Source organism: Mytilus galloprovincialis, chromosome 1, assembly GCF_965363235.1.
Source record: "Mytilus galloprovincialis chromosome 1, xbMytGall1.hap1.1, whole genome shotgun sequence".
In the NCBI taxonomy this organism is placed as follows: Eukaryota; Metazoa; Mollusca; class Bivalvia; order Mytilida; family Mytilidae; genus Mytilus; species Mytilus galloprovincialis.
The window spans coordinates 125062906-125088245 of NC_134838.1; the positions used below are offsets into that span (position 1 = coordinate 125062906).

Consider the following 25340-nt stretch of genomic DNA (forward strand, 5'->3'; position numbering starts at 1 on the left):
ACATGTTTATATGCATGATATGTACTGGAAGTAGCTATATATAGGTCATTGTATGTACAGTTTTATAGTTTATTTGTATTGAAGGTATTAACACATTTGAGAATATTTTTATATGTACAGGTTTATGCATATTGGATGATTAAATAGTTTGTATATTGGATGTATGTATAATTGTATGGATATTGGATGTATAAACACATTTGTGCGTCTTTTTAATATGTAAGTGTTTATGCATGTGGGATGTATGCAATAGTTTGTGTACAAGTTGTATTTCATTGTACAGGTTTATGTGCATTGGGGGAATGTAAAGTATAAAAATGTGTGTGCATGGGATAAATGTACAGGTTTGTGTGTATGGGATGTATGTACAGGTTAATGACTGTTGTTTGTGTCATTTTCTAATGACTTGGTCCTACTATTGTGTATAATATCAGCATAAATGCTTACTAAATGTCTTCAGATCTCATAATAATAGCATCCTTCATTATTCTATGATGAACTTACCATTATATGTTCTCCAGTAAATATAATCCAGAACGACAACAACATGGCATAGAACGCTCCCTGTCTGATATCATTCAGCAGCAGCATGAAGGGAATATTCAACCAAAATGTCAACCATTCAATGGGTACTGAAAAATAAGCATAAGTACATGTTAACTACATACTATGTTACACATACACAGAAACATATATATGGTCTTGACTTTCATGTGATGTAAGGCTTTATAAAGTCAACAATCAGAAATACTTAGATGCTCTCTTGTGATGTATGTGTTGAAATGCTTATATAAGTCATTTCTTAACAACATTAGAAATGCATTTCAAAGATGACTGACAAGCTTCTTTTTGACAGTGTAAGGATGTTTGAGTAACTTACAATTCATATGTTTGAGTTACATACATATTTTGCTATTTCAACTTTACTTTTTCTTAGTAAATGAATCTTTACCTTAACAAAAGGCTCTAAAGAGCCTGTGTTGCTAACTTTGGTATATGTGCACATTCAACAAAAGACACAATAGAATTCATGAAATTTATAACAAAAATCTATGTTTTGTTGATCTTGTCTTACTATAAGGCATAACGCAAAAAAAATGGTAAAAATTGTAATTAAAGGACAAGAACTCAAATAAGGAGTCGTTGGACCAGATGAGCTAAAAATGAGTATAACTTACAGTTTAAGATTGACATTGTTATTCCCAAAGCAAAGAGTGTTCTGAAAATTAAAAAAAACATAAATGTCTGTTATTATACAGTAAATAAATATATAATTTAAATGTCTTTTATAAGTCTACAAATGTACATGTGATGGAACACAATGAATATCAATATTAAGGGAGTTCGCTTCTCAGTTTCAAAGTAATTAACTTTTTAAAACACTAGTTTATATTGATAGGGGATTAATAAAGGACTTCAAAGAGCAAAAAAAATATATAAGTCAAATGTACATGTGATGGAACACAATGAATATCAATATTAAGGGAGTTCGCTTCTCAGTTTCAAAGTAATTAACTTTTTAAAACACTAGTTTATATTGATAGGGGATTAATAAAGGACTTCAAAGAGCAAAAAAAATATATAAGTCACCGTTGCTCGTTTTCGATATATTAGCCATTGAAATTTTGGCGGGAAAAATTTCTCTCTTGACTTTTCATAGCTTTATCATTGACAAGTTAAAGTCCTCAAAAACTATTAAAAAGTAATTAACATTTTAAAAGACTTTAACAGACAGCTTATCATTACAAATGTAAAAGAATTATAAAAATAAAAATGGGGGTCACCGGGCAAAATTTGCTAATGCATTCAAATGGATAAAACCAGAGGATTCCGAAAATTTTACCAAAATTCCTAAACATGACAAGCCAGCTTCCTTAAGCACAGTGTTAATCTCTTACAGCTTACTTAATGAAATGCATTATTAAAACCTAATTTTGATATAGCTGAAAGTGTTATCTTGAAAAAAAACAATACATTTTATCAGGTTTATCTATCAAATGATGCTTAACTTTGAGGAAAATGGAAACAAATACATTTTGATAATGTCTACGGACAAGACATTTTATTGATATTCAATTAAATGCTTTCAAAGATGATTGTTAAAGTTAAGATTAAAAGTTCCTAATTAAGTTTTAAGCGGTGTTTTTTAATTTTGGAAAATATAAAATTGTACCCATAATTCTTTACATATCTCAATAATTTATTGATTAAGCCAAAATGAAGACACATTTTTTTAACTGAAATCCATATATCTGACTGTTTAAAACAATCAAACTATTATTAAAACTCAATTTTGACATAGTTGAATGTGTTCTCTTGAAAAAATAACATACATTTTACCCATCAAATTAGGCTGAACTCAAGGAAATTGGATACAAATATATTGTAGTAATGTCTACGGACAAGACAATTTCAGTTAAAAAAAAAATCTGTTAGAATTAATTGTGACTATATTTATGTTGAAAATATTGAGTTTTAATTTGAATAGATAACTTTCATCACCTATAAATAAGATTTAAGTTCCATAGCAGACAAATAATTGAATTTAATACTTGTTATGTACAAGTGTCTTGTCCGTAGACACTTCCTCATCTGCTGTTAATACTGAAATGCAAAAGATAAAGTTAGAGAGAGAGAAATACTTTTTCTTCATTTGATTAAGTTAATCTTTTAAGGTATGCAGTAACTGGAATAAACAATATTGAAGTAAAATAAGGTATGCTTTTTATGACTGATAATCTGACACTTTTTAAAATCCACTCCTGTAAAGTAATTTTACAACCATTTATTTATTAAAAATAAGATATTTCTAAGTTTAAACAACACATAGGACTAATTAGGACCCATAAAGCCAAGCAATATTGATAAAAAGACATGTCTACGGACAAGACATGTGTCTACGGACAAGACATTCTGACATATTTTTGAATTTTTTCCTCTATTAATAGATGGTAGAAAAAAATGTTTGTAGTGTTTTCATATCTACAAAAGAACAGGAACTTAGCAATGCAACATTAATGTAATTATGTTTCCAGTTTACTAGAGAATGCATGTCTACGGACAAGACATTTTTTCACTTTATTTGTATATCCAACTTTGATGGCATATATCTCAAGCTAGGGTACTTCAATTTTGATAAATGAGGTAGTTTTTGATAATGTATATACTAGAAGAGAAAACAAAACACATAATAGCATAAATTTGATTTATTTTTCTCTTTTATCACTACACTGAGCAAGCTAAAAACAAAAGTACAAAATTTCATAACAAGTGCATAGTATTCAACATTTTATCATAACTTTGTAACCACTGAAGATTTTTTGTTGCAACAAACAGTAAAAGAAAGATGAATTAATTGTTTATAGCAATGAACCAATAATGTAGTTCAAATTAAGTTCACTAACTAACTATCAATTGATAAAAACAGCGAAATTTTAAATGAAACAACATAACGTTAAATTTTGCCCATTTTCAGCGTGTATTTTAGTGGGTTTTTTTCAAAACGGTAACACCTATACATGATATTTGATATTCATTGTGAAGCCCTACTTTCTCTTCTTCAGTTCAAAGATGTATTACTTATGTAAAGTTTATCTTTTTGTCTTTACAAGCCTATAACATAGCCCAAATATGAAATGCACATCTGATCTTGGCTAGGCCGTAACCTTTCTAGTAAGTTTGGGGGTCTACACATCTGTGAAATTGAGATCTAACCTTTCTAGTAAGTTTGGGTGTCTACACATCTGTGACATTGAGATCTAACATTTCCTAGTAAGTTTGGGGGTCTAAACATCTGTGACTATGAAGATCTAACCTTTCTAGTAAGTTTGGGGGTCTAAACATCTGTGACATTAAGATCTTACCTTTCTAGGAAGTTTGGTGGTTTATACATGTGTGACTATTAAGTTCTAACCGTTCTAGTAAGTTTTGGGTACTACAGATCTGTGACTATTGAGATCTTACCTTTCTAGTAAGTTTGGGGGTCTACACATCTGTGACATTGAGATCTAACATTTCCTTGTAAGTTTGGTGTCTAAACATCTGTGACTATTGAGATCTAACCTTTCTAGTAAGTTTGGGGGTCTACACATCTATGACATTGAGATCTAACATTTCCTAGTAAGATTGGGAGTCTAAACATCTGTGACTATTGAGATCTAACATTTCTAGTAAGTTTGGGGTCTACACATCTGTGACATTGAGATCTAACATTTCCTAGAAAGTTTGGGGGTCTAAACATCTGTGACTATTGAGATCTAACATTTCCTAGTATGTTTGAGGGTCTAAACATCTGTGACATTGAGATCTAACCTTTCTAGTAAGTTCGGGGGTCTAAACATCTGTGACTATTGAGATCTAACCTTTCTAGTAAGTTTGGGGGTCTACACATGTATGACATTGAGATCTAACATTTCCTAGTAAGTTTGGGGGTCTAAACATCTATGACATTGAGATCTAACATTTCCTAGTAAGTTTTGAGGTCTAAACATCTGTGACATTGAGTTCTAACATTTCCTAGTACGGTAAGTTTGAGGGTCTAAACATCTGTGGCATTGAGATCTAACATTTCCTAGCAAGTTTTGGGGTCTAAACATCTATGACTATTGAGATCTAACATTTCCTAGTAAGTTCGGCAGTCTAAACATCTATGACTATTGAGATCTAACCTTTCTAGTAAGTTTGGGGGTCTATATATCTGTGACATTGAGATCTAACATTTCCTAGTAAGTTTGGGGGTCTTAACACCTGTGACTATTGAGATCTAACCTTTCTAGTAAGTTTGGTGGTCTACACATCTGTGACATTGAGATCTAACATTTCCTAGTAAGTTTGGGGGTCTAAACATCTGTGACATTGAGATCTAACATTTTCTAGTAAGTTTTGGGGTCTAAACATCTGTGACTATTGAGATCTAACCTTTCCAGTAAGTTTGGGGGTCTACACATCTGTGACTATTGAGATCTAACCTTTCCAGTAAGTTTGGGGGTCTACACATCTGTGACATTGAGATCTAACCTTTCCAGTAAGTTTGGGGGTCTACACATCTGTGACTATTGAGATCTAACCTTTCTAGTAAGTTTGGGGGTCTACACATCTGTGACATTGAGATCTAACCTTTCCAGTAAGTTTGGGGGTCTACACATCTGTGACTATTGAGATCTAACCTTTCCAGTAAGTTTGGGGTCTACACATCTGTGACATTGAGATCTAACCTTTCTAGTATGTTTTGGGGTCTACACATCTGTGACTATTAAGATCTAACCTTTCTAGTAAGTTTGGGGGTCTACACATCTGTTGAATCCTTTTCCAGAACCAGACTAACACAATCAGAACACATGGAAACATGAAAGTCTTAATGGAGAACCATATTATAGTAAATCCTCCATTCTGATGAATTGTCTACAACAACAAAAAAACAGAATTATCTATAAAATAGAATATGTGTTCATTGGGCATCATTCCTTAATCACTTTGTGTATATTAGTGAATAGTGCAGGCTGCATTATAACCATAAATATTTTTTCACATTTCTGGAATTCATATTGTGACATCACACATAAAGAAGACTAGTACTAGCAGATAATAAAGAGAAAGAGCAATATTCAAATTTATTTACATAAAGCCTGAAATCATTTGAGAATACACCTTATCGTTGATCCCGGCTGACCCGGCCGCTTGAACTTTTGACGCATACAACAATCACTTTTTCATTGTGGCATCAGATATTTTGTTTTATGATGTTGAATTTTTAAGGGAACCTGTGTGATATCAAGTAATGGCGGACAAATAGCGATAAGGTGTATAGATTCCATAACTGCAACTCAATGGAATAAAAGATTTCTCTACTATTGAAAGCTCAGCAAGCCTCGCATTCTAAATATGAAATTCACTGTCAAGTAGAGAATACTGTATTACACTCAATGCAGTGGAAGAATCTATATATACAATACATGTATGTAATTTCAAATCAGAATAGAGTATATGTATCTCAAAACATCTGTGGCATTAGTGAGACGACTATCCACTTAAGCCTGGAACTCATGAAAGTAATTAAATCAGCAGTAAATAAGATATTTAAAGTAGATTAAGAGAAGATATTGAGGTTTAGAGAAGTATAATCAACAACAGGCGATTACAAATTCTACTAACCACAAGAGAGATATCATCAATCTGACCAATATTTATATTCTTCTCAGGACTTGGAGGGAGTCGTAGGTTCAGTAGATAGTAATCATGGTGTAAACTGGAAATCTCAAAGGCATGAAGCAGCTCACAATCATACTGAGACCCTGGTTCTGTCTGAAAATATAAATTTAACGATGATAATAATGGTTGATAAGAACAATTGATGAATAGCAATATAAGACTTTATTTATCATAATAAGCAAAGAGCTGATAGCTCTGAGGTGGAAGAATGTGAATAAAAGGTAACTTGAATTACCATAAAAGCAGCCCCACTAACCCAGCCTGCTTTGTTCCTTTATCGTTATGACATATTTTTTTTCTTCAAACAAGAATGTGTCATAAGTACATGGATTTCCCATCCATACAATCATTTTCTATGTTCAGTGGACTGTGAAAATTAGGTAAAATCTTTAATTTGGCAGTAAAATCAGAAAGATCATATCATAAGAAACACATGTGTACTAAGTTTCAAGTTGATTGGATTTCAACTTCATCAAAAACTACCTCGGCCATAAACTTTAACCTGAAGCAGGACGGACGGACAGACCAGAAAACATAATGCCCATAAATGGGGCATAAAAATAATAAGACTTGTTACATACCCGCCAACTTTTGTAAGTTCCCATGGGGTTCTTTAGTGTGCGACAACAATTGTAAATGTTACAATTTTTAGCGAAGTATTTTGCACGATCTGGATTGTGTAGAAAAAAGTGTCATATTTTTATGATGAACTTACATGCATTTTTCTGGTCTGTTTGCATGATTCTAGTTATTAAATCGGTAGAAAAGATGAACATGTAGCTAGCAGACCAGGGTTTATTTTCTTGTGTAAGAATATTAGATGCTTGTTGAAATTTCCAATTTTGAATTATGCACAAAGATTGACCTTTAACAGGTCGGGGTAACCCTCATTGGAAGTACATTACAACCCACTGTAAAAAATGAGCAACTTTACATTCATATTATTTGATGAAATTTTTCTCCAAGAACTATGCATCTATCAAGTATTAAATGGTCAAAACATGTGAAAAGAATTTTGTGATGTTTCTAAACTTATATCTTCTTTATTAATTTGACCCCTCATTTAGAAAAGTTGTTTCATCTATAATGATTTTTCCAACTTTTGAGTTAAAAATCTTAAAAATGTTCTTTCTTTTTTTCTCAACAGTAAAATGACCCCTTGTTTTAGGGACACCACTCATAATAAGGGGGGGGAAGGGGGGTCCCAACTTCTTTGTTGGTCTTTGTGAAAAAAGAATAGTACATTGTCCTTTAAATGATTTAATTGAATACAAAAATAAATTATGTTACAACAAGTATTATGTCAATCTAAGAGCTGAATAGCTCTGAGGGGAAAGACGGCCCTTGTCTCTTTTTTTTTTTTGGGGGGGGTTGTATCTTTTGATAGTCTTCATATAAAGAATGAAAAAAATAACAGCTGGAACATCTAGAAAGGTTGACAATATTGAAGTCAATTGTTGTTGTTTAATCTAATTTTGTTTCCTTAATTTAGGATTCAATTTGGAGAAAGAGATCTGCATCTTCTTAATCTAAACATTGGATTAAAGTTGATAGTTTATTATGTAAAATTAAACTGATTTCTGCCATTTTAACAACAACTACAATGTTTTCTGAAATCTTAATTGTGTACCACTGAACTGCAGGCTAGGCCATTTTCCATTTTTTGTGACGGTACTCTAAGATTTTTATTTTTTTCTTAAGAAAAATCCATTTAGTTTTAAATTTCAATTGATAAAGTCCCCAGTTACCCACTATCATCACAGTGATACAGGTACTAATAAAAAATAATATGATTGATGTAAACTGTGTGAAGCTTGTTTCCAGATCCTACATTTTGAAATATTTGTAAATTTCATGAATAAATAGGTTTAAACTATAAAATGCAACATTTTTTTATTTATTTTTTTTACCATTACAATGATTTACTTGTTGGTACACACAATTTAGTTTTAATGGAAGACTAGTAATCTTATACTAAATGTCACCTTTTCAAAGTTTTATTTTAGTGGATAATTACTCATCAACGGAGGTGCTCCAGAGTTGGAGGAAGACTCACAAAACAGAATATTACAGAAAAAATGAAAACCAGATGCTCCGCAGGGTGCAGCTTTATACGACCACAGAGGTTGAACCCTGAACAGTTGGGGCAAGTATGGACACAACATTCAAGCTGGATTCAGCTCTTAATTTAGATTGTGATTAAATAGTTGACACTGCACAGGTTTCTGACACAGAATGAATGTGGACTAATGAACTTAAAATATTTTTTTTTGCCTTTGAGCAATTCACTATGCTGTTGAATATTAATGCTCTCAAAAAAATGTTTGAAGAAATTTTCTTTTTATTTATGAAATCTGAAATGAGAAAAATTTAACATAATATACATTGTATATTGTATAATACAATGATTTAAGTTGATTCAACTACTATTCTGGACAAAGAAAGATAACTCCAATTGAAAACTATCTTGCTATTGCAAAATATTGTACAATTAGATATTTCTTGCTATTGCGCAATACTGTGCAATTGAAAATATTTGCTATTGCACAATACTGTGCAATTGAAGATTTCTTGCTATTGCACAATACTGTGCAATTGAAGATTTCTTGCTATTGCTGAATACAGTGCAATTGAAAATTTCTTGCTATTGCACAATACTTAATATAATAATTTTGGATCCCGATTTGAACCAACTTGAAAACTGGGCCCATAATCAAAAATCTAAGTATATGTTTAGATTCAGCATATCAAAGAAGCCCAAGAATTCAATTTTTGTTAAAATCAAACTTAGTTTAATTTTGGACCCTTTGGACTTAGCTACGAGATATATAAAAAATCTAAAGTTCGATTTTTTTCTGTTCAATCAATAATGAAAGTGAAATAGTGAAATAACAATTCGCTTTTTGAAGCCAAAAAGATTCAATTTTGTCAAATTACGCTAAGAAACATTGATAATTAGTAATTCACTTGCAAGTGAATGAGTCGACCTCTTTTAATCCGTATTCATGTGAACTTCAATTTAACCCCTAGCTAGAGATTGACAATGCATGCATTGTATGTGTACTGGTTATTTAAAGAAAAAGAATGTCAACAATGAAAGTGAAACTACAGTAAATCATATGATTACTAATTCGATGCACATAAAATCATTCTTATATGGTTAAAAACAATGAGAAACATCTATTTTTAATCTATAAAATAAAATCAAACAGACCTATAAAAATCCAATTGCACGTGTTGGTTTAATCTATTCATATCTTTATTTATATTTACACCGCATATATGGTCATCTGAGGTCAATCGATAGGTAATTAGATGGCGTCTGGACTAAAATACACACGAAACGAACCTACATATTATCTACCCCATGCTCTGTAAACTGTTTATTTTAGACTTTTGATAGTTTGGATAAATGTTTTACATTGTTATAAATCAAATATGAGAATTTAAGTCAAATCGGTGACCATGAATTTGACAGCTAGTGCCCCTCTAATGTAGACCAATTTGAAAACGGGACCAAAAATTAATAATCTTCATACACAGTTTAGATTTGGCATATCAAAGAAACCCAATTATTCAATTTTTGATGAAATCAAACAAAGTTTAATTTTGGACCAACTTGAAAACTGGGCCAATAATCAACCAGATGCTCCGCAGGGTGCAGCTTTATACGACTGCAGAGGTTGAACCCTGAACGGTTGGGGCATTAGTATGGACACAACATTCAAGCTGGATACAGCTCTAAATTTGGATTGTGATTAAATAGTTGACACAGCATAGGTTTCTGACACAGAATGAATGTGGTCTAATGAACTTAAAATTTTTTTTTGCCTTTGAGCAATTCACTATGCTGTTGAATATTAATCCTCTCAAAAAAATGTTTGAAGAAATTTTCTTTTTATTTATGAAATCTGAAATGAGAAAAATTTAACCCCCCCCCCCCATTTTTTTTTCACATCCCCCTTTCCCTTTTACCAAAACTGATCTCAATTCAAATTTCTAATGGAGTTTGCAACAATAACTACTCATTTAAATACATCATAAAATATTAAAATGTAACAAAAGGTGCTTGTTATCACTGAATGGTAAAGATTGTTTTAATTTATTTAGTTGGTAGTAAAAGTGAATATACATTGTATATTGTATAAAACAATGATTTAAGTTGACTCAACTACTATTCTGGACAAAGAAAGATAACTCCAATCAATTGAAAATTTCTTGCTATTGCACAATGTTGTGCAATTAGATATTTCTGGCTATTGCGCAATACTGTGCAATTGAAAAAATTTGCTATTGCACAATACTGTGCAATTAAAGATTTTTTGCTATTGCGCAATACTGAGCAATTGAAAATTTCTTGCTGTTGCACAATACTGTGCAATTGAAGATTTCTTGCTATTGCTGAATACAGTGCAATTGAAAATTTCTTGCTATTGCGCAATACTTAATATAATAATTTTGGATCCTGATTTGAACCAACTTGAAAACTGGGCCCATAAACAAAAATCTAAGTACATGTTTAGATTCAGCATATCAAAAGCCCAAGAATTCAATTTTTGTTAAAATCAAATTTAGTTGAATTTTGGACCCTTTGGACTTTAATGTAGACCAATTTGAAAACGGGACCAAAAATTAAGAATCTGCATACACAGTTAGATTTGGCATATCAAAGAACCCCAATTATTCAATTTTTGATGAAATCAAACAAAGTTTAATTTTGGACCCCGATTTGGACCAACTTGAAAACTGGGCCAATAATCAAAATCTAAGTTCATTTTTAGATTTAACATATTAAAGAACCCCAAGGATTCAATTTTTGTTAAAATCAAACTAAGTTTAATTTTGGACCCTTTGGACCTTAATGTAGACCAATTTGAAAACGGGACCAAAAATTAAGAATCTACATACACAGTTAGATTTAGCATATCAAAGAACCCCAATTATTCAATTTTTGATGAAATCAAACAAAGTTCAATTTTGGACCCTTTGGGCCCCTTATTCCGAAACTGTTGGGACCAAAACTCCCAAAATCAAACCCAACCTTCCTTTTATGGTCATAAACCTTGTGTTTAAATTTCATAGATTTCTATTTACTTGTACTTAAGTTATGGTGCGAAAACCAAGAATAATGCTTATTTGGGCCCCTAATTCCTAAACTGTTGGGACCTCAACTCCCAAAATCAATCCCAACCTTCCTTTTGTGGTCATAAACCTTGTGTTTAAATTTCACTGATATCTATTTACTTATACTAAAGTTATTGTGCGAAAACCAAGAATAATGCTTATTTGGGCCCTTTTTTGGCCCCTTATTCCTAAACTGTTGGAACCAAAACTCCCAAAAACAATCCCAACCTTCCTTTTGTGGTCATAAACCTTATGTCAAAATTTCATAGATTTCTATTCACTTAAACTAAAGTTATAGTGTGAAAACCAAGAAAATGCTTATTTGGGCCCTTTTTGGCCCCTAATTCCTAAAATGTTGGGACCAAAACTCCCAAAATCAATCCCAACCTTCCTTTTGTGGTCATAAACCTTGTGTCAAAATTTCATCAATTTCTATTCATTTTTACTAAAGTTAGAGTGCGAAAACTAAAAGTATTCGGACGACGACGACGACGCAGACGACAACGCCAACGTGATAGCAATATACGACGAAAAATTAAAATTTTTGCAGTCGTATAAAAATCTAAGTACATTTTTAGATTCAGCATATCAACATAATCAAAGAACCCCAAGGATTATTTTTTTGTTAAAATCAAACTAAGTTTAATTTTGGACCCTTTGGACCTTAATGTAGATCAATTTGAAAACGGGACCAAAAATTAAGAATCTACATACACAGTTAGATTTGGCATATCAAAGAACCCCAATCATTCAATTTTTGATGAAATCAAACAAAGTTCAATTTTTTACCCTTTGGGCCCCTTATTCCTAAACTGTTGGGACCAAAACTCCCAAAATCAAACCCAACCTTCCTTTTACAGGCCATTCATTAGGAGGCGGTACCCGGTACTTTTACCCTCCTATGCTATTGACAAGTACCGCCTAAATGTAGGAATTTTTATATAAGATATTCATGGAATAAATTGAAAAGTACCACCTAGAAACATGGAAAGTACCAGTCAACATGAAAGATAATGAAACCCCTGCCTTTTATGATCATAAACCTTGTGTTTAAATTTCATAGATTTCTATTTACTTATACCATGTATACTAAAGTTATGGTGTAAAAACCAAGAATAATGCTTATTTGGGCCCCTTTTTGGCCCCTAATTCCTAAACTGTTGGTGTTGTGAATTAGTTATAGTTTCAGTTTAGTATTTTATATTCTTTTATTTGCTTAACGTTTTACTGCCATTTTGACGTAACAATAGGCCCGCAACGTCGTCACTTGCCGACGTCTCTTTGTATATCTTAGACTCTAGTAAAGCATACGAAACATTGAAGACGCTTTTGTGTTTACTCGCCTTTATTATCGATACATCCAAAACATTGGTGCCATGACAAAAACAGAAGAATACGAAAGATGAGTACCGCGACAACGAAGATGAAGACCAGACGAGTTGGACATCGGGGAGTTCTTTCAAAGCTGCTAAAGAAAGTGGAACCGAGTTCCGAGGAACTTTTGCAGGAATATGACGTTAGCGAACTTTCTACCATTCGAGGACTTATTGCTAAGAAGCAGGAAACGATTGACCAACTGAACGAGGAGATTGTTGAGGAATTATCAGAAGAGGAAGTGAGCGAAGAAATAGAGGAAGCCGACAGATACACGTATGACATAGAAATGGCAGTAACCAAACTTTCAAAAATCATTAAGGAATCTGAAATCACAGACAAAACAGTCAAGTAAGTCATTGCTAAACCCAAACGCACACGAGTTTATTAATTTCATGAATCATCAAGAAAGTCAGCCACCGCCCATTTCATGCACGCAAATACATCAGCGTCCGTTTTTTCAAACTCCAGCATGTACCACAAACTTCCCAAATTAAATTTACCAACGTTCGGCGGGAATATGTTAGAATGGCAACCCTTTTGGGATTCGTTTAGTGCTGCCGTACACAATAACCTGTCTTTAAACGATGTACAGAAATTCAATTACTTGAAATCTCAACTGTTCGGAGAAGCCACCCAATGCATAGCAGGTCTACAAATAACTAACACAAATTACGGACAAGCATTACATGTACTGAAACAAAGATTCGGTCAACCACACAAGATAGTACAAACATACATGCAGAGTTTAATCAGCCTTCCTAGTCCAACGTCAAATATTACACATTTGAAACAAGAATGTGTCCAGAGTACACGGATGCCCCACTCGCACTATCATTTTCTATGTTCAGTGAACCGTGAAATTGGGGTCAAACTTATAATTTGGAATTATAATTACAAAGATCATATCATAGGGAACATGTGTACTAAGTTTCAAGTTGATGTAACTTTAACTTTATCAAAAACTACCTTGACCAAAAACTTTAACCTGAACTTTGCACTATCATTTTCTTTGTTCAGTGGACCATGAAATTGGGGTCAAAACTATAATTTGGCATTAAAATTAGAAAGATCATATCATGGGGAACATGTGTACTAAGTTTCAAGTTGATTGGACTTCAACTTCTTCAAAAACTACCTTGACCAAAAACTTTAACCTGAAGCGAACGGACGCACAGACGGACGCACCGACGGACGGACGAACAAACGAACGGAGGCACAGACCAGAAAACATAATGCCCCTCTACTATCGTAGGTGGGGCATAAAAATTCTACGACAGACTACATCCGTGGCCTTGAAAGTATAGGGGAGTCTCACGAGTCGTTCGGAAGCCTTTTAGTGCCCATAATATTAAATAAACTACCTGGGAATATACGAGAAAACATGGTACGTGCCTACGGAGGCGACCACTGGAACTTGCCGTCGTTACGGCAAGCTATTCAACATGAGATAACGATTAAGGAAGCGGGTCAGTCGGTAAACGGTGATGATATAGAGCCAAATTACACACCCACATCAGCATTCTTCACGGGTACAAATCGCAACTACGCTAATCAAAAAGGAAAAAGAGACATAACCAAGAAGCCGTGCATCTTTTGTCAAGGAGTTCACGCCCCATTAGCTTGTAAAAATGTCATGGAAATTGAAGACCGAAAACGAATTGTTAAGGAAAAACAGGCATGTTTCAATTGCTTAGGAAATCACAGAGTTGCCGATTGCAAATCCGATAAAACATGTAAAAACTGTAATAAACGACACCATACTAGTATTTGTTCAAAGAATGAAACACACGTGTATACCAAGTCTAAAGATAGCAGTACACCAAAACCATCCACATCATCGGTTAGATCGCAAGTATTGTTGAAAACCGCGATAGCACCTATCACATATGACAAGACACATTTTAACACCGCCAATATACTATTCGACGAAGGAGCCCAGTGAAGCTTTATCACTCAAGAGATGGCCGATTTATTGAACCTGAGACCACATAGGAAAGAAGCGATAACAATATCAGGTTTCGGTGAATCCAACAACAAGGTTAGAAATTTACAAATTGCTATTATCCATATAAAAGGCCTAACGAATACGCTTATCCTATTGAAGTTCTTATAGTACCACAGATTGCTTATCCGAGTTTTACTCATTTAAATGGATTGAAGTTAGCCCACCTAGCTTTACAGGACGAGGATTTTGAGTTATCAGTCTTAGTTGGCGCCGATTATTATTGGGATATAGTTGGAGACCGAGTAGTTAGAGGTTCCGGACCAACCGCTGTACAGTCCAAAGTAGGATACTTGCTATCAGGACCTATACAAATGAACTCTAACAGTAATAATCAATCAACGTCATCGATTATGAATATTTTGACCCTGCACAGACTGGAAGAATGTGAAATACATAAATTTTGGGAAATCGAATCTATAGGAACAGAAAAGGACAGTGAAGTGAAAGCGAAAACGGACTTACAAGAAATGACCACTTACCAAGAGAATAATATTCATTTGAAAGCCAATAGGTACATCGCCAAGTTCCCATGGAAACAGGAACATCCGGAGTTGCCTAGCAACGAGATGATCGCCAGAAAGAGATCATACAACGTGATTAACCGACTTGCTAAAGAACCAGAGATGCTTAAGATATACGGTAACATTATCAACGACCAAGAAAATCGAGGTTTCATAGAGAAGGTTGAAACCCCGGATGAGACTACTAATCCAGTACATTATATTCCGCACCACCCAGTGAAAAAAGATTCATCGACTACAACGATACGTATAGTATATGATTGCAGTTGTCGTCAAGATTCAGAATCACCCAGCTTAAATGATTGCCTTTCTTCTGCACCGCCGCAGCTTAATAAGTTAACAGATATACATACTTACAAGATTCCGCTACAGGAAATACGCCTTAACAACTTATATTGAGAAAGCATTCCTCCAGATTGGACTAGACGAAGAAGACCACGATTCCACCCGATTTTTCTGGCTCAGAGATCCAAGCAACCCCAAGAGCGGACTCGAGACAGATTCAAGGTAATTTTATTTGGAGCTACATGTTCGCCATTTATTCTTAATGCTACATTATTGAAGCATTTATCAACGGTGAAAAGTGCTACTGCTGAAATACTCAAGCGTGATTTGTATGTAGACAACGTACTTACAAGTGTTAATACTGAAGAAGCCGCCTTAAATTTCTTTGAAGAATCTAGAGAACTCATGACAAATGCAGGATTCAATTTGAGAACATGGAAGTCAAATAGCAATCAACTTAGCAACGAAGCTACAAAGGCAAACGTACTTGATAAGGATAGTGAGACGAAAATTCTTGGAATGCGTTGGGATGCGAAGTCAGACATATTGACATTTGCGAAACTAAATGAAGATAGTATAGATATTGATAATTCACAAGCGACAAAGAGAGAAGTATTGCGTAAATCATCGTCAATTTACGACCCACTCGGAATTCTTGGACCAGTGACTGTAAGAGCTAAGCTACTGATACAAACATTATGGAAAGAGGGATACGATTGGGACCCGGTGTTACCTAGCAACATAGTCAAATCATGGTATGAAATTTTAGATGACATCCGAGATGTAACTATTAATACGAAAATCGCGCGACATTATTTTAATGATCAAAATGAGAACGAAAGCAATGATAAAATAACATTGCATGTCTTTGTTGATGCCAGCCAATGCGCTTATGGAGCCAGTGCCTACTTATGTAAAGGAAACACTTCATCTCTCGTAGTTGCAAAAAAACGGATTGCTCCGCTCGCCAAAATGACATTACCAAAGCTAGAATTGATGGCTGCAGTAATAGGAGCTCGAATGGCTAAAAACCTCACGAAAACCCTAAAACCACAACGCACAGTACTATGGAGTGACAGTCAGATCATTCTGCACTGGATTTCGTCTTTAAAATCATTTGGAAGATTTGTTCAGAATCGTGTGATAGAAATTAAAGAAACGACACAGCACTACGACTGGAAATACATACAAACAGACTCAAATCCAGCCGACCTTCAAACTCGAGGAATATCATCAACGCAATTCAATGAGTCGACTTTGTGGATGCAAGGACCGTCATGGATATCGGATGAGAACAGTTGGCCTACATGGAACCCACAAGTTAAACAAGAGACTCTTTTGTTAACGACAACAGATGACAGCGAAAAGATGAAACCGTCTGTATTAAATGGAATTTCGAAAATAATCGATCTATCAAGATTCTCGTCATTGAAGAAGTTACTACGAGTTACATGGTACGTGTTTACATTTGTGAATATATGTAAAAGTAAGCGACCGTATAACTTGAGGAAATATGCTAGACACGGAAAAGATATTACGAAAGATGAAATCGACCGCGCAACTCATACATGGATTACAGATATTCAAAACGAAAAATTCAGTAGTGAAAAGATGCAACTCGCAAACCCGTCACATGAATCTACCGTTAGTAAGACAATTGCGCTTGTTCATAGATACAGAAGGTGTTATTTGATGCGCTGGGCGCATACACAATTCACAGTTAGACGACTCCGCGAAATTTCCAGTGTTACTTCCGAAGAAAAATCAATTTACGGACTTAATTATATTGAAAGCGCACCTGCAGATGTTGCATTCTGGTGCTGGACAGACAATTACGCAAATCCGTCAATCATATTGGATACCTTCCATTAGACAATGCATTAACCACATTGTTCAGAAATGTGACCAGAAAAGCATTTCCACAGCAAATTTCGTCTCCGCTACCAAAGTATAGAGTCACCGATATGATTCCATTTACGACAACTGGTGTTGATTTCGCTGGACCACTATTCGTTAAAGATAATGGACTTGTTACAAAATCGTATATTTGCCTGATCAAATGTGCTTGTATTCGTGCCGTACACCTAGAACTTGTTACAGATATGACAATCGAATCATTCAAATTAGCGTTTAGACGATACGTTAGGAGAGGAATTCCCAGTACTGTTTATTACGACAATGCACTAACCTTTGTTTCCGCTTCACATGATATTCCGAAGGAAATAAACATTCAGATTAATTGGAAATTTATTCCGAAAGCAGCACCATGGTACGGTGGATGGTGGGAGAGACTAGTTGGAATTACGAAAACGACATTGAAAAAAGTGCTCCGAACATCACAAGTAAATTCTGACATATTACGAACAGCTCTGATAGAAATCGAACGTGTAATCAACGATCGTCCGATTACATATGTGTCGTCCGACATCCGAGATCCAGAGCCGCTTACACCGTCACATCTGCTACAGGGAAGAAGATTTTCACAAGAGAACAATTCTGATTCCGAGGACAATAATTTAAATTTAGATTTCACAGAAGCAAACAAACGTTTTAATCATAAAGTTACTTTGATTGAACACTTTGCAAAATGATGGAGAATGGAATACCTTACCGGATTAAGAGAATTTCATCGCGTCGCCGGAGACCAAAGCGCACATGTGAAAATCGGTTCCGTCGTACAAATCATGGACAATTCACCGAGAATGATGTGGAAACTAGCAGTTATAGAAGAATTGATCACCGGGAAAGATGGAGTAGTGAGAGCAGTCAAACTTCGTACATCAAATGGACTGATTACAACAAGACCAATTGTGAAACTGGTACCATTGGAAATATGAACTGTAATTGTTAAAAGTGTTATTTCAATACCCTTTTTATGAACAATACATGAACAGTAATTGCATTTTGCGGCCCCCAGAATGTTGTGAATTAGTTATAGTTTCAGTTTAGTATTTTATACTCTTTTATTTGCTTAACGTTTTACCGCCATTTTGACGTAACAATAGGCCCGCAACGTCGTCACTTGCCGACGTCTCTTTGTATATCTTAGACTCTAGTAAAGCATACGAAACATTGAAGACGCTTTTGTGTTTACTCGCCTTTATTATCGATACGTCCAAAACAGTTGGGACCTCAACTCCAAAAATCAATACCAACCTTCCTTTTGTGGTCATAAACCTTGTGTTTAAATTTCATTGATTTTTATTTACTTATACATAAGTTATTGTGCAAAAACCAAGAATAATGCTTATTTGGGCCCTTTTTTGGCCCCTAATTCCGAAACTGTTGGAACCAAAACTCCCAAAATCAATCCCAACCTTCCTTTTGTGGTCATAAACCTTGTGTCAAAATTTCATAGATTTCTATTTACTTAAACTAAAGTTATAGTGCGAAAACAAAGAAAATGCTTATTTGGGCACTTTTTGGTCCCTAATTCCTAAACTGTTGGGACCAAAACTCCCAAAATTAATCCCAGCCTTCCTTTTGTGGTCATAAACCTTGTGTTAAAATTTTGTGACAGTACTCTAAGATTTTTATTTTTTTCTTAAGAAAAATCCATTTAGTTTTAAATTTCAATTGATAAAGTTCCCAGTTACCCACTCTCATCACAGTGATACAGGTACTAATAAAAAATAATATGATTGATGTAAACTGTGTGAAGCTTGTTTCCAGATCCTACATTTTGAAATATTTGTAAATTTCATGAATAAATAGGTTTAAACTATAAAATGCAACTTTTTTTTATTTTTTTTTTTTTTTACCATTACAATGATTTATTTGTTGGTACACACAATTTAGTTTTAATGGAAGACTAGTAATCATATACTAAATGTCACCTTTTCAAAGTTTTATTTTAGTGGATAATTACTCATCAACTGAGGTGCTCCTGAGTTGGAGGAAGACTCACAAAACAGAATATTACAGAAAAAATGAAAACCAGATGCTCTGCAGGGCTCAGCTTTATACGACCGCAGAGGTTGAACCCTGAACGGTTGGGGCAAGTATGGACACAACATTCAAGCTGGATTCAGCTCTTAATTTAGATTGTGATTAAATAGTTGACACTGCACAGGTTTCTGACACAGAATGAATGTGGACTAATGAACTTAAAATATTTTTTTTTGCCTTTGAGCAATTCACTATGCTGTTGAATATTAATGCTCTCAAAAAAATGTTTTGGACCTTAATGTAGATCAATTTGAAAACGGGACCAAAAATTAAGAATCTACATACACAGTTAGATTTGGCATATCAAAGAACCCCAATCATTCAATTTTTGATGAAATCAAACAAAGTTCAATTTTTTACCCTTTGGGCCCCTTATTCCTAAACTGTTGGGATCAAAACTCCCAAAATCAAACCCAACCTTCCTTTTACAGGCCATTCATTAGGAGGCGGTACCCGGTACTTTTACCCTCCTATGCTACTGACAAGTACCGCCTAAATGTAGGAATTTTTATATAAGATATTCATGGAATAAATTGAAAAGTACCACCTAGAAACATGGAAAGTACCAGTCAACATGAAAGATAATGAAACCCCTGCCTTTTATGGTCATAAACCTTGTGTTTAAATTTCATAGATTTCTATTTACTTACACCATGTATACTAAAGTTATGGTGCAAAAAACAAGAATAATGCTTATTTGGGCCCCTTTTTGGCCCTTAATTCCTTAACTGTTGGGACCTCAACTCCGAAAATCAATACCAACCTTCCTTTTGTGGTCATAAACCTTGTGTTTAAATTTCATTGATTTTTATTTACTTAAACTAAAGTTATAGTGCGAAAACAAAGAAAATGCTTATTTGGGCACTTTTTGGCCCCTAATTCCTAAACTGTTGGAACCAAAACTCCCAAAATCAATCCCAGCCTTCCTTTTGTGGTCATAAACCTTGTGTTAAAATTTCATAGATTTCTATACACTTTTACTAAAGTTAGAGTGCGAAAACTAAAAGTATTCGGATGACGACGACGACGACGCCAACGTGATACCAATATATGATCAAAAAATTTTCAATTTTTGCGGTCGTATAAAAATCGTTTCTCTCCCCAATCTCATGTATCCCCACTAACGAATTTGACCTACAAATTAAAGTATTGCATGTTGATGTTTGAATCATCTACAGCAAATATAATTATATTTAAATTTAACAAAGAACAATTTCTATTTAGTGCACGAACTCTGAGAATGATTTAAATAACCAGTGAAAGATATCCCTGCTTCTGCATAGTGTGGCATTCCAACAATGACGTCATTATAAAATATAATGTAGGTTGGATATATTTAGAATACCTCGTCATACTGATTTTTCCGGATTGTAAAAGAAACGTAAATAGTGTAAAAGAGAGCTCAAAATACGATAATTTCGCTAGAAACAGAAGGGAAATGTATAGAAAAGTGTTTAAAGTCAATCTATTCATTTGTGTGTTTCCTTCTCAACAATCTTTCCCCAAAAAATTAGTGAAAAAAATACTATTTATTATCTTTATGGTAGTACTGCATCATTGAATTTTGTCAATCAGCCATGCTTTTATCCTTAAGCTGTGTAAGAACCTGCTTGCAGATGAAAATTCACATGCCATGTTCATGATTTTACAACTAGATGAAAACAACACAAGTTCAAAATTCTAGCATGTTAGAATAATCTTCAGAGAAAACGTTTTTGATTGGCTTATTAATTGATCATGAGAAACACAGAATTCGATTGGCTGAACATGATTGTCTTACCTTGGGAACAAAATAAGGAATAGATGATTTTCACTAAATCGTGTTTTAGAGTTTTTTAACAATACCCTTAATATTAATATTTTTTAATAAATGCAAGGACGTATTATAAAATGTCCTTCTTAAGAGTAAAGAGAATGAACACGACTGTACTATACAGGCGAAAGAACTCAGGACGAACAGAACAAGGGCAAACATGTAAACAGGGTGAGTTGTCCCGATACCAAATTCACCCATGCGTACCACAAATATCTACAGTAAAAACATCCCGTTACAAGTAAACAAATAACGTTCATGTAGATGAGATGAAATCTAATAATTTACATAATTACGATAGTGATTGTTATTCAATCCTAATTTACAAATTAAATGATTCAGATGCTTAATCATGTGTACAAATCAGTGTCAGGAATCGGAAGTTGTTATGAAATTGTAATACACAGAAACGAATGCGGCAAACAGAGGTTCAATGATTTTAAAGTCGGTACCATTAGCCTTCAGAAGACTTAAAGTCTTCTTCCACCAATAAAAATAATTGAGTAATTCCTACCTCATTCTTCTCATTTTCAGTAATTCCTACCTCATTCTTCTCATTAGAAGTGTTGGAACAGACAAGTTTTCAGTAATTCCTACCTCATTCTTCTCATTAGAAGTGTTGGAACAGACAAGTTTTCAGTAATTCCTACCTCATTCTTCTCATTAAAAGTGTCGGAACAGACAAGTTTTCAGTAATTCCTACCTCATTCTTCTCATTAGAAGTGTCGGAACAGACAAGTTTTCAGTAATTCCTACCTCATTCTTCTCATTAGAAGTGTCGGAACAAACAAGTTTTCAGTAATTCCTACCTCATTCTTCTCATTAGAAGTGTTGGAACAGACAAGTTTTCAGTAATTCCTACCTCATTCTTCTCATTAAAAGTGTCGGAACAGACAAGTTTTCAGTAATTCCTACCTCATTCTTCTCATTAGAAGTGTCGGAACAGACAAGTTTTCAGTAATTCCTACCTCATTCTTCTCATTAGAAGTGTCGGAACAAACAAGTTTTCAGTAATTCCTACCTCATTCTTCTCATTAGAAGTGTTGGAACAGACAAGTTTTCAGTAATTCCTACCTCATTCTTCTCATTAAAAGTGTCGGAACAGACAAGTTTTCAGTAATTCCTACCTCATTCTTCTCATTAGAAGTGTCGGAACAGACAAGTTTTCAGTAATTCCTACCTCATTCTTCTCATTAGAAGTGTCGGAACAAACAAGTTTTCAGTAATTCCTACCTCATTCTTCTCATCAGTACTGATGGTACAGACAAGTTTTCTATCCTCTGCAGATTCTGCCAGTAATTTCCAATCACCCTCTCTATCTCCTTCATTCCTATAACCCAGTCTAAAATCTAACAGCATCACTGGGTTTAGTCCTTATAATGATAAATAAATAAATATACATAATAGATTTCAGACAAAAAATCCAGTGGTGACTGATAATATAGATTTCCTGGCATATGAAGTGAGTTCAAATCTGCAATTTGAGGTATTTTTTTTAAGAGTTCTAAATTCAGTTCTTTGCAAACATTAAATGACCTATAAGTTAACTGTTTGTACACTTTTGTTCTTTGGTCTTTTAATTAAGCTAAAGTCAATTAAAGAGGAAACATGTCCATTATCACTGCTTAATTTGAGGCGCCGTTGCATTGGGATATACATGAAAACACAAGTTAATTCATTTAATTGTCCACATTTGCTCTCAAACATAAAGAAAATCTCCAATCAGTTACCTTTATATAGGGGTGCTATAAACAGTTTCGTATAAAAAACTAGGGGTTATTCCCTGACTAAAAATAACCATGGAGGGAAACCCCTGTTTATTTACTCAATTAAGGAAAAAGTATCATGTTTTTTGTATTTGATTGTAAAAATAAGTTAATTAGCTTTCAATTAAAACAGGTTGAATGATTAAAATAATTTTAAAAATTATATTAACTTTACATGTTTTGAGGGGAGACAACACTGTAAACATCCTGTTTTTTTGGCAGTGAAAATTGAAAACTTATTTACAGCCACTGTAGCTCTTTTCGGAGCAGGAAACCGTACCATGAAACAAGATTTTTTTGAAAGGCCAGGTAAAAACCTACAAATTTCATACAGTTTTGATTATGTAAAATGTGCATGGATCATATCTTCATGGGTGTGTACATGACCTGGTTTCAAGTTTTTAATGTTCAAATTAGACCTTTTTCTCCCCATGTTCATTGGATGGAATATTTTTAATATATTAAAAGTACACATTATTTTTATATCATTATAAACTAGAGAACATTCTGATTCCAGTGATATCTAGTTTTATAGAAGTATCTTTATTAATCAGTCCACCACTAAGTGTCACTTATGCATGGTCCCTCAAAATGTGACGTCATAGAAAAAAACTGTTGATTACACCCTAGATATTGTTTAATAAGGGTAGAAACCTAAATAATAAAAGGTAGGGCCATTAAGGGCTCCAAAATAAATAGAAATAAAGGTTACAGATTAAAACTACATGTTTTGTGCCCTATGATTATGAAAATAGTTTACATGTTCTCCCTTGAATGGCAATACTAATTTTTGATACATAAATTGTAGTAACTTCAATGTATGCCATTCAGCATGTTAAGTCAAAGCCCCAAAACATCAAGATACACGTACACGAATACTGTAAACCAACTTATTTTGCGACACATATCACAAATACATGTATAAATCGTCCTAAATATGTCAAACTGGGATCTTTTCTTATTAAACAACATCAACTTAATTAGAAAATCACCAAATTAAATAGCCGTGAAGTGGACTAGAAAGTGGTAAACGCAAAATAAAGTATAAGCAATATTACATTTTTTTAACATGATTAATTTGGTTTACAGTAATGGTAATCTTGAAGTGAATCCTTTACCATAACCAATGTAATCCACTTACCTACAGGATTGTGTGGTTGATATATAATGTCAAGCTGTAATACAGACATCATGTACTGAAACCGTGGATGCATCTTCAGCTCTTGTCCATCTCTAGGGCCAGGAATCCAGAAAGCAAAAACAACCTGTTTGTCTGTTATCTCTTGACTAATGATTTTAGGATCGTCAGGCCTTAAACTATCCAACTTCTCACAGCTAATGCTTTTATTTCCTCTAGGTATATGCCATTTCTCTCTGTTGACATACCTGCCTCTGGCATAGCATTTTGTACCAATGATAATGTTCACATTGTTAGGTTGAGGAGCTACAAGTATAAAATTGAGTTATTTACATGCATGCAAAGCTTTCCATATTATTTTAATAAGTTGTAACAAGAGGCTCACCACCAAATCATAGTACTTCACATCGTGTTTTGCATGCAAAAAAGGGTTGAAAAAAATAATCTTTTGAAATTGACATTTGTAGGAAATTAATCCAACATTTCATTACAGTGAAAAATTTCTATGTTATAAATATTTTTGTTGTGTGTTTCAAAGCAATGTTATTTTTTTATTTGGTGTTTCTATAGAAAAACTTGGAAACTTGAGGTAACATGATAACTGAAGGTTGTACACGTGTAGAACAGAGGTGAAAATTTTATTGGTTATTTATTTTCATGCAATGAAATATCATGTAAAATTTTGTCTATAGTACTGGACAGGGTAAAATGTTACTCATGCCAATGCAAGAATTTCTTTATTTGAAACAAAGATATTTAACAAAGACTAATATGTATAAGGGAAAATCAATGGTGGTATAACACCAAGTCTGTGTCATTCCCTGGTTTTGTGTGCATATTGAACATTGGTAACTTTGTTGTTTCTTCATGGTTTTGTTTTCTTGGGCTACAGTATCCACTTCTGTTCCTAACTTACATCCTAGCTAGCATTTTGTAATAGCAACACAATTTGACCTTGCTTTCCAAATTATGTAAAAATAAAGATGTGGTACGATTGTTAATGAACAACTATCCACCACAGACCAAATGTTTAAAGGTAAACAAGTTGTATTTGTAGGCATTTGTACAAGCTAATGCACATACATTGTATATATGTAGTATCCTGTTGGTAGCTACACTGTGTGTTTTATCATGTCTTTTAGTTTTACAACAAATG

General features: G+C 33.9%; 1 protein-coding gene across 3 annotated transcripts in view; it reads right to left on the reverse strand.

Annotated features, from left to right (window-relative positions):
* The window catches only part of LOC143057209 (protein wntless homolog), a 35202-nt gene that overhangs the window by 8415 nt on the left and 1447 nt on the right, over window positions 1-25340 (reverse strand). For all 3 annotated transcript variants that reach the window (XM_076230469.1, XM_076230483.1, XM_076230476.1), the window contains exons 2-7: window positions 24188-24490; window positions 22514-22653; window positions 6151-6300; window positions 5264-5400; window positions 1179-1219; window positions 505-632 (exon numbers count right to left, since the gene is read on the reverse strand). In XM_076230469.1, the coding sequence (XP_076086584.1) occupies window positions 505-632; window positions 1179-1219; window positions 5264-5400; window positions 6151-6300; window positions 22514-22653; window positions 24188-24490 (899 nt within the window). The remainder of the gene's footprint in view (window positions 1-504; window positions 633-1178; window positions 1220-5263; window positions 5401-6150; window positions 6301-22513; window positions 22654-24187; window positions 24491-25340) is intronic.